Source organism: Hyla sarda, chromosome 6 (genome assembly GCF_029499605.1).
Source record: "Hyla sarda isolate aHylSar1 chromosome 6, aHylSar1.hap1, whole genome shotgun sequence".
Taxonomy (NCBI): domain Eukaryota; kingdom Metazoa; phylum Chordata; class Amphibia; order Anura; family Hylidae; genus Hyla; species Hyla sarda.
The window spans coordinates 118,053,381-118,064,645 of NC_079194.1; the positions used below are offsets into that span (position 1 = coordinate 118,053,381).

The following is an 11,265-nucleotide window of genomic DNA, read 5'->3' on the forward strand; positions in this document are numbered from 1 at the left end:
CTCGTCAAGCCGCTCTACATTTCCGCGGTCAACGGAGCCAGATTGGACTGCACCGTGCGTTACCGCACAGAGCCCCTCCTCATGTCTATTGGACCCCACCTTGAGAGGATTGAGTTCTTCATTCTCCCCAACTGTACCTCTGAGGTCCTCCTCGGTCTGCCTTGGCTCCGGCTTCATTCCCCCACCATTGATTGGACCACCGGGGAGATCAGGAACTGGGACTCTGCCTGCCACAGGAAGTGCCTCTCCCCCCCTCCCAGTCCCGTCAGGCAAGCCTCTGTGCCTCCCCATGGCCCCCGTCCTGGTGTCACACTGCCCCGTGCCAGGCCTCGCCCTCTGCCCTCCCTCCCCATTCCCACTCCTGCTGTACTGCCTGCCGTTGAGGAAACCCTCCATTCTTTCCCGGTGTCCTCATCCCAGGGGAGGCAGTTACCGGACAAAGAGAAGGGGAGACCTAAGGGGGGGGGTACTGTTACGCCTAGCGCTCCGGGTCCCCGCTCCTCCCCGGAGCGCTCACGGCGTCTTTCTCCCTGCAGCGCCCCGGTCAGTCCCGCTGACCGGGAGCGCTGCACTGTCTTGGCCGTTGGGGATGCGATTCGCACAGCGGGACGCGCCCGCTCGCGAATCGCATCCCAGGTCACTTACCCGTCCCGGTCCCTGCTGTCATGTGCTGGCGCGCGCGGCTCCGCTCTCTAGGGCGCGCGCGCGCCAGCTCTCTGAGACTTAAAGGGCCAGTGCACCAATGATTGGTGCCTGGCCCAATTAGCTTAATTGGCTTCCACCTGCTCCCTGCCTTTATCTGACCTCCTCCCATGCACTCTCTTGCCGGATCTTGTTGCCTTGTGCCAGTGAAAGCGTTTAGTGTGTCCAAAGCCTGTGTACCTGAACTTCTGCTACCCATCCTGACTACGAACCTTGCCGCCTGCCCCCGACCTTCTGCTACGTCTGACCTTGCCTCTGCCTAGTCCTTCTGTCCCACGCCTTCTCAGCAGTCAGCGAGGTAGAGCCGTTGCTAGTGGATACGACCTGGTTGCTACTGCCGCAGCAAGACCATCCCGCTTTGCGGCGGGCTCTGGTGAAAACCAGTAGCCTCTTAGAACCGGTCCACTAGCACGGTCCACGCCAATCCCTCGCTGACACAGAGGATCCACTACCTGGAAGCCGAATCGTGACAATTACTTTATGGACATGCCAATCAAAAGTACTGAATAATTGCCTTGTAAAATCTGTAACTTCAAATCTGCAGTAGATCCAATGTGTGTGAATGCACCCTAAAAATATAGTTATACTTACCTGTCCGATCCCTCACCGCTATTGTCCCATCGGTGCCTGGTCCTGGTTGAGCAGTTCTTCCTGATTATGGTTCAAGAGACAGAAAACACCTGCTCATCCAATCACTGGTCTTAGTGATAACCTGCCTTGGCATATCTTGTGGATATCTTGTAGATTGTAAGCCCTCGTGGGCCGGACCCCCTCACCCTCCAAATCAGTCTGTCATTTACTGATTTACGTTTATTGTAATTTTGTGCGTTTGTGCAACAATATGTATTATCCCCTTACAATGTGTACAGCACCCTGTTCAATGTTAATAATATCTTGTGGATATGTCATAAACGTTTATATAAACATGGATAACAAAAGCTGGATTGATATATGTTTTAGACAGAACATCATTGGTATGTTTCGGAATACTGGCAAAAAATGCCACGGCGTACCTGCGAGGCCTATTCACTTTAAGATTCACCAGAGATGGACAGATTTATCATCAGTCCTATATCCTGAATTTCATTGCAAAGCAGTCAAGTACCGTGCTTTCTGATCAGACATGTTGTCTTATTGCCTCTACAGCCCCTGTTTCACGCTCCATCCCCTGCACACATTAGCTGACATCGCCGGCAGATCAGTGAGGCTGTCATGGTTAATCTGCTTGGGGGATTTCAGACACCGTCACCAATCACGGCTTATATATCAATCTGATATGTCAGGGAAGAGGGATTAGCCTTATTTGCTTTACAACAACAGCAGAGCAGAGTGGAAACTGTATATGAAATGCAGCCCACAACCCTGAACCATTTCAATCATAATAGGCAACTACATAACTAGCAAGTCCCTACGAAATTATAGGAATTGTCCCCAATTACGAGGAGGAGTGATAGAATAATCATCCTATAGCATTGGGGAGCAGGTAACCTAAGCAGTGCATTTCTAGCCCAATATTATGCAGTACCCATCAAGGCTGGGCAAAAACAGGCTCTCCACGTAATGCATGGATAACCCAGGCCCTCCGGATTGAGAGCAATTCTAGTTTCTGGCTAATGTTTTAGGTGTTGGGGGACACTAAATGGGGCCCACATGGATTCAAAATGGCCTTTCATGCTGTCGAAAGAGAACAATTCCTGTAGAATAGTGCTCCACAGCAGCTTTTAGTCACATGACTCTTAAGGGTGTTATTACAATATTACATAACAACACTTTACGTGAAAAGTCATGTCATGTGAGCAGCATTTAACCTGTTATGCGTATGGGTATGCCCTTGTGTCCAGGAACTGGGTAAACCCTGGCCCCATTACCGGTGTTTGAAGCATGCTCATGGGCTGAGTGTGCTTCAAACCCGGTGGGTCCCGACTGCTATCAGGAGCCAGGACCCAGAGTCAATGTCGGGCATCCCCGATCACGGTGTCTAAAATGAATGTAAAACGAGCTGAAGGGGACCATCGCAATGAAATCGCGATGTCTCGATCAGCTGAGAGGATGGTGGGAGGGCCCTTACCTGCCTCCTCACCATCCGATCGGTGATCTCCTGCTGCCTCCAGCCTCTGCAGGCTGGAGCAGCAGAGCACCAATAACACTGATCAAGACTATGATATGGTATAGTGGTCTGTCGCAAAAGGGGCATGGTCAGCCCAAAAAGGGGCGTGGTTTCACAACCCGACCGATTTACTATTGAATTCACAGAAAATCCTGTGGGTAAATGGCTGGAAATATCGACCTAGAAAAAGCTGGTCAGAAAATGTTCCCGACTTTTCCCAATAGTAAATAGAGAGGAATCCTGCAAGTCTGAAACAACTTTTCCCACTAGTAAAAACCTGAAACTCTTAGTAAATGAGGCCCAATGTGTAATTTTCACCGAAAAGTGCACTGCGTAGAAACGGAAGCTCCTAAAAGTTACAAAAAATAAAAACATTTATTTCACTCAAGTTTTTGTTTTGTTTTGCCGCAGATTATTGTTATAAAATAAGTGAAGTCATTAAAAAGTACAAATTGTGATGCAAAAAAACAAGCCCTTATATCTGTCTGTAGGTGCAAAATTAAAAGGGTTATGATTTTTAAAAGGGGAGGAGGAAAAACAAAAATGCAAAAACAGATCTGGTCCTAATCGTCTGGTCCTTAAGGCCAAAATGGGCTTCGCCCTTAAAGGGACCAATCAGTAGATTTTAGCCTATATAATGCTTAACAACGCATCATATATGCTAAAATCGGTATCCTCACCATCCCTGGGGGATGTTTTTGCCACCAGAGATGGTGAACATATTAAGTTATAAAGTCCCCCGCAACCGCCCTGCAAGTAGTCCCTTGGGCGGGGACTTCTACTTACCGGTACCCGTCGCTCCCCGTTGCTCCGGCCGTGGCTAAGCTGCGTCGGCTTGATTGACTGCTTGCGTCATCGCTTTCCTCCTTAAGCAGACGGAGCAGAGCGGTGACACGAGCCGTCAATCAAGACCAGGGGACAGGACCATGGCCGGAGTGACAGGTGCTGGTAAATTGAAGTCCCTGCCCAGGGAGGGGACTTTATAACTTAAATTCTTTACCATCCCTGGGGGGAAAAAATTCCCCAGGAGATGGTGAGGATAACGATTTTAGCATATATTACGCGTTGTTGAGCATTATATATGCTAAAATCTACTGATTGGTTCCTTTTAAGGAGTTACAATTTTAACGTAAATATTGTGTTAACATTAATGTCTTACTGCAATATTAAATCCTATAGTAAATCTTTGCCACCTAATGGTCAAGTGTACAGTAGAGCACTGTCACCTAATGGTCGAGTGTACAGTAGAGCACTGTCACCTAATGGTCGAGTGTACAGTAGAGCACTGTCACCTAATTGTCGAGTGTACAGTAGAGCACTGTCACCTAATGGTTGAGTGTACAGTAGAGCGCTGCCACCTAATGGTCGAGTGTACAGTAGAGCGCTGCCACCTAATGGTCGTGTGTACAGTAGAGCATTGCCACCTAATGTTCGAGTGTACAATAGAGCATTGCCACCTACTGATTAGAATAATACAAGGTTTCTTGCTTTTGCCATCTTATCTTTAGGAATGTATATTATCTGGGATAATGTCTGTGAATGGGAAAAAAGTTTTGCACATAGATCGAAACGACTACTATGGAGGAGAAAGTGCATCAATCACACCCCTGGAAGAGGTACTTTATTTCTTAGTACGATGTTAAGATTTATCATTCTACACAATCTATTATTGTACATACATGGGAGGGAAGTAGTATTATAGTAGTTATATTCTTATATGAGGCAATACTATAGTAGTTATACATGGGGTAGTATTATAGTAATTATATTATTGCACATAGGAAGCAGTATTATAGTAGTTATGCAAAAAATTTGAAAAATAGTTTTAGCACTCACCATGAAAATGCCCCTTTACTGAATCATCCTTTGGAATTCACCGGCAAGGAAGGGAGAAAAAAAACGCACAGCTGATGCTATGCGGGGTGATGGCAACAAGCCTTGTTTTGCGGTCTTCCTGCTTCCTCTGGGAGGCCAGAGGAAGTGGGAAGACCGTGAAACAAGGCTTGTTGCCATGACCCCCGCATAGCCTCGGCTGTGCGTTTTTTTCTCCCTTCCATGCCGGTTGCCGGTGAATTCCAAAGGATGATTCAGTAAAGAAGCATTTTCATGGTGAGTGCTAAAACTATTTTTCAAATTTTTTGCACAATTTTGGACACTGGTTTTTCTTAGTTTAATGCACTCTCACCCAGAGTACTCTTTTCCCATCTTGGGCAGGTATCAACACAGTGTGTTACTAGCAGTGGTGCCACCCCGCCTTTCCTCTATGCCTATAATTATAGTAGTTATATTCTTGTATGCAGGGGACAGTATTATAGTAATTATATTATTGCACATAGGAAGCAGTATTATAGTAGTTATATTCTTGTACATAGGAGGTAGTATTATAGTAGTTATATTCTTGTACATAGGAGGCAGTATTATAGTAGTTATATTCTTGTACATAGTAGGAAATATTATAGTAGTTAAACATGGTCTGATTATTGTCACGCCGAGCGCTCCGGGTCCCGCTGCCTCCCCGGATTGCTCACGGCGTGCCTCTACATGCAGCGCTCCAGTCAGCACCACTGACCGCGAGCGCTGCTCCCGTGTCACCGGAGGGGACGCAAACCGAGGCACGTGACGTGCCCGCCCTCGGATCGCACCCCATGTCTCTCACCTACCCCGTCCTCCTGCTCAGTCCCGGCGCGCGGGGCCCCGCTCTCAAGGGCGTGCGCGCGCCGGGTCTCTCAGATTTAAAGGGCCAGTGCACCATTAATTGGTGCCTGGCCCAATTAGTTCCAAGCACTCCCAACACTATAAAAACCCACTTCCCCTTCCTGTCCCTGCCGGATCTTGTTGTCTTGTGCCAGTGAAAGCATTCCCGTGTGTCCTTTGCCTGTGTATCCAGACCCTTGCCGTTGCCCTTGACTACGAACCGTTGCTGCCTGCCCTGACCTTCTGCTACGTCTGACCTTGCCTTTTGCCTAGTCCTTCTGTACCGCGCCTGACTCAGCAGTCAGTGAGGTTGAGTCGCTATCGGGTGAAACGACCTGGGGGGTTACCAGCCGCTGCAAGTCCATCCCGCTTTGCAGCGGGCTCTGGTGACAACCAGTAAGCCCTTAGATTCCGTTCCCCTTGTACGGCCCATGCCATCACCTCACTGACATAGAGGATCCACTACCTGTGCCTACCCGCATACCACTTCGGATCCTGACAGTAGATCCGGCCATGGATCCCGCTGAGTTCCCGCTGCCCAGTGTCGCTGACCTAACCTCCGTGGTCGCCCAGCAATCACAGTAGATAGCGCTACAAGGACAACAGCTGACTCAGTTGACCGCTATGCTGCAACAGCTTCTGCCGCAACAACAGCAACCATCTCCTCCGCCAGCTCCTGCATCTCCTCTGCAGCGAGTTGCCGCTCCCAGATTCTGCCTGTCTCTATCAAACAAGTTTGATGGGGACTCTAAACTGTGCCGTGGATTCCTGTCCCAGTGTCCCCTACACCTGGAGATGATGTCAGACCAATTTCCTACAGAACGGTCTAAGGTGGCGTTCGTGGTCAGCCTGCTGTCTGGAAAGGCCTTGTCTTGGGCCACACCGCTTTGGGACCGCAACGATCCTGCCACTGCTACCGTCCAGTCCTTCTTCTCAGAAGTACGCAGTGTCTTTGAGGAGCGAGCCCGGGCTTCCTCAGCCAAGACAGCCCTATTGAATCTAGTCCAAGGGAGTTCTTCAGTGGGCGAATATGCCATTCAGTTCCGCACCCTTGCCTCTGAGCTATCCTGGAATGATGAGGCCCTCTGCGCGACCTTCAAAAAAGGCTTATTTAGTCACATCAAAGATGTTCTGGCCGCACGAGAGATTCCTGCAACCCTGTCTGAACTCATCCATTTGGCCACTCGCATCGACATGCGTTTCACTGAAAGACGCCAGGAGCTTCGTCAGGAAAAGGATCTTGTTCGCACCAGGCGGTTTCCTCCCCTGGCACCTCTCTTCCAGCGTCCTTTGCAATCTGTTACTGTGCCTTCCGCCGAGGAGGCTATGCAAGTGGATCGGTCTCGTCTGACCCAACAAGAGAGGATTCGCCGTAGGAACGAAAACCTGTGTCTGTACTGTGCAAGCACCGAACATTTCCTAAAAGACTGTCCTATTCGTCCTCCGCGTCAGGGAAACGCTTGCACCTAGTTAACGTAGGAGAGGCGTTGCTAGTTGTGAATTCTACCTCTCCACGACTGACTATACCCGTGCAGATTGCCATACCCACTAATACTAATACTTCCTTCCCTGCTGTGGCCTTCTTGGACTCGGGTTCAGCAGGAAGTTTCATTGAAGCCTCCCTAATCAACAGATTCAATATTCCAGTTACTCGTCTTGTCAAACCTCTCTTCATTTCTTCCGTCAATGGAGAGAGACTGGTCTGCATCATTCGTTACCGCACTCAACCGCTACTTATGAGTGTTGGAGTTCACCATCATGAACATATTGAATTTTTTGTGCTACCCAACTGCACTTCTGAAATTCTTCTGGGCTTGCCCTGGCTCCAACGTCATTCGCCTAGCCTCAACTGGGTCATCGGGGACATTAAGAGTTGGGGAACTTCTTGCCACAAGCGATGTCTCCACCCAGTTTCCTCCTGCAAGGTCTCCACGGCTATTCCATTGCCAGGTCTTCCTGAGGCCTATCAGGACTTTTCGGACGTCTTTTGTAAAAAGCAAGGAGAGGTCTTACCTCCACATAGACCCTATGACTGCCCTATCGACCTGCTCCCTGGTACCACACCGCCCCGTGGTAGGATTTACCCACTTTCTGCCCCGGAAACACAAGCTATGTCTGAGTACATACAGGAAAACCTCAAAAGAGGTTTTATCCGGAAATCTTCTTCTCCAGCTGGAGCTGGATTTTTCTTCGTTGCAAAAAAAGATGGATCTCTACGCCCCTGTATTGACTACCGCGGTCTCAATAAAATTACTGTAAAAAATCGCTATCCTCTGCCTCTCATCTCCGAGCTCTTCGACCGACTGCGTGGAGCTAAGATTTTCACCAAACTTGATCTAAGGGGCACATATAGCCTCATCCGTATTCGAGCAGGTGATGAATGGAAAACCGCCTTCAATACCAGAGATGGTCACTTTGAATACCTAGTCATGCCTTTTGGTCTATGCAGCGCCCCAGCAGTCTTTCAGGACTTTGTTAATGAGATTTTTCGGGATATGCTGTACTCCTGTGTAGTAGTCTATCTTGACGACATCCTCATTTTTTCCTCCAACCTAGAGGAACATCGCCTTCATGTCCGTCAAGTGCTCCAGCGACTACACCAAAATCAACTTTATGCCAAAATTGAGAAGTGTCTATTCGAACGCAGCAGTCTTCCCTTCCTGGGATACATTGTGTCCGGTCAAGGTCTTCAAATGGACCCTGATAAACTATCTGCGGTAATGGATTGGCCTCGTCCCACTGACTTCCGAGCTATCCAAAGATTTCTCGGATTTGCAAATTATTATCGTCAATTTATTCCCCACTTCTCCACCATCGTTGCTCCTATCGTAGCACTGACTAAGAAAAATGCTAATCCAAAATCCTGGCCGCCACAGGCGGAGGAAGCCTTTAACCACCTCAAAGCCGCCTTCTCCTCTGCTCCAGTCTTGTCCAGACCAGATCCTCTGAAGCCCTTCTTCCTCGAGGTTTACGCCTCCTCCGTTGGAGCCGGAGCTGTTCTCCTACAAAAATCCGCTAAAGGAAAATATGTCACTTGCGGATTTTTCTCCAAAACCTTTTCTCCTCCAATAAAAAACTATGCCATTGGAGACAGTGAACTATTGGCTATTAAGTTGGCCCTTGAGGAGTGGAGACATCTTCTGGAAGGATCCCTTCATCCCATAACCATCTATACAGATCACAAAAATCTGTCTTATCTTCAATCCGCCCAGCGGCTAAATCCTCGCCAGGCTAGATGGTCGTTGTTTTTTTGCCCGTTTCAACTTTTAAATCCATTTTCGTCCCGCAGACAAGAATGTCAGGGCTGATGCTCTATTTCGTACCACCGATGCCTCTGAAGCCGAGACCCTTCCCCAGCACATCATTCCCCCTGAGTGTCTCATCTCTTCTGCCCCTGCTTCTCTGGTGCCTATCCCTCCAGGAAAGACTTATGTACCTCCCCGTCTTCGCCTCCGGATCCTCAAATGGGGCCATTCCTCCCTTCTGGCTGGTCACGCTGGAATCAAAAAGACTTTACAGTTGATTGCCAGACACTATTGGTGGTCTTCCCTGGAAAAGGATGTGACCTATTTCGTAAGAGCCTGTACAGTGTGTGCACAAGACCCATCGCCAGAAGCCTTCAGGTCTTCTCCTTCCGCTGCCGGTGCCTGAACAGCCTTGGTCCCACATAGCCATGGATTTCATCACTGATCTTCTTTATCCCATGGCAACACAGTCATCTGGGTGGTCGTTGATCGTTTTTCCAAAATGGCTCACTTTATTTTGCTTCCTGACCTTCCTTCTGCGCCACAGTTGGCGAAGCAATTTTTTCTGCACATTTTTCGTCTTCACGGTCTTCCTACGCATATCGTCTCGGATAGAGGCGTTCAATCTGTGTCAAAATTTTGGAGAGCTCTTTGTAATCAATTAAAGATCAAATTCAATTTCTCGTCCTCCTATCACCCCCAATCCAATGGACAAGTGGAAAGAGTGAATCAGATTCTTGGTGACTACTTGCGACATTTTGTTTCTTCCCGCCAAGGTGATTGGGTTGACCTTCTGCCCTGGGCTGAATTCTCGTACAATTTCAAAAATTCTGAGTCTTCCGCCAAATCTCCGTTTTTTGTGGTGTGCGGCCGTCACCCGCTGCCCCCCCCCCTTCTCCATTCCCACTTCTTCTGGAGTTCCTGCCATGGATGAAGTAACCCAGGACTTCTCCGCCATCTGGAAGGAGACTCAAAAGTCGCTCTTACTGGCCTCTTCTTGGATGAAGAAACATGCAGATAAGAAGAGAAGAACTCCTCCTGTCTTTGTCCCGGGTGACAAAGTGTGGCTCTCTGCCAAATACTATTGGTTTCGTGTCCCTAGCTACAAGTTGGGTCCTCGTTACCTCGGGCCTTTAAAAAAAATTTTGGTAGATTGGGAGAATTGTGGCCCTGAGGAGAGATCATGGGAACCCGAGGCCAATATTTTAGACAAAGATCTCATCCACAGATTCCTCGTTTCTAAAAAGAGGGGGAGACCCAAGGGGGGGGGGTACTGTCACGCAGTGCCGACCGAAGCGCTGCATGTAGAGGCACGCCGTGAGCGCTCCGGGGAGGCAGCGGGACCCGGAGCGCTCACGGCGTGCCTCTACATGCAGCGCTCCGGTCGGCACCGCTGACCGCGAGCGCTGCTCCCGTGTCACCGGAGGGGACGCGATCCGAGGCGGGATGTGCCCGCTCTCGGATCGCGCCCCATGTCTCTCACCTGCCCTGTCCTCCTGCTCAGTCCCGGCGGGCGCGGCCCCGCTCTCTAGGGCGCGTGCGCGCCGGGTCTCTCAGATTTAAAGGGCCAGTGCACCATTAATTGGTGCCTGGCCCAATTAGTTCCAAGCACTACCAACCCTAAAAAAAACCACTTCACCTTCTTGTCCCTGCCAGATCTTGTTGCCTTCTGCCAGTGAAAGCGTTCCTGTGTGTCCTTTGCCTGTGTATCCAGACCCTTGCTGTTGCCCTTGACTACGAACCGTTGCTGCCTGCCCTGACCTCCTGCTACCAGACACCTTGCCTTTTGCCTAGTCCTTCTGTACCGCGCCTGACTCAGCAGTCAGTTAGGTTGAGTCGCTATCGGGTGGAACGACCTGGGGGTTACCAGCCGCTGCAAGTCCATCCCGCTTTGCGGCGGGCTCTTGTGAAAACCAGTAACCCCTTAGATTCCGTTCCCCTTGTACGGCCCATGCCATCACCTCACTGACATAGAGGATCCACTACCTGTGCCTACCCGCATACCACTCCGGATCCTGACACTTATATTCTTGTACATGGGTCAGTATTTATAGCAGGTATATTCTTGGATATAGGGAGCATTATTATAGTAGTTATATTCCTGGATATAGGGGCAGTAGTATAGTGTAGTTATATTTATGTACAAACGATCAGTATTACAGTAGTTATATTCTTGTACTTTGGGGACACCATTTTAGCAGCTATAAAGTTATGCATTAGATGTAGTATTATAATAAATAATGTTACTAATGTCTCTTCTTTTCAGCTTTATCGAAGGTTTAATGTAATTGGTCCGCCAGAACCAATGGGCAGAGGCAGAGAATGGAACGTTGATCTTGTACCAAAATTTCTTATGGCCAACGGTAGAAAAACTAAAGCAAAGGATCCACCTTTGTGTGTTAATGTATCAAATGAACAGTTTTGTTTTATTCTATAAGTTACTACCATTACTTCCATGTTTAAAATTTAAAAAAATATTTTCATTTAGAGTATTTATTTGTAGAAAATAACAACTGG

General features: G+C 48.7%; 1 protein-coding gene across 1 annotated transcript in view; it reads left to right on the top strand.

Moving 5' to 3' along the window:
- LOC130276025 (rab GDP dissociation inhibitor beta-like) overlaps positions 1 to 11,265 on the top strand; it is a 70,092-nt gene that overhangs the window by 27,687 nt on the left and 31,140 nt on the right. Inside the window, exons 2-3 of the mRNA XM_056524820.1 lie at positions 4,318 to 4,425; positions 11,015 to 11,111. Coding sequence (XP_056380795.1) covers positions 4,318 to 4,425; positions 11,015 to 11,111 — 205 coding nt within the window. The remainder of the gene's footprint in view (positions 1 to 4,317; positions 4,426 to 11,014; positions 11,112 to 11,265) is intronic.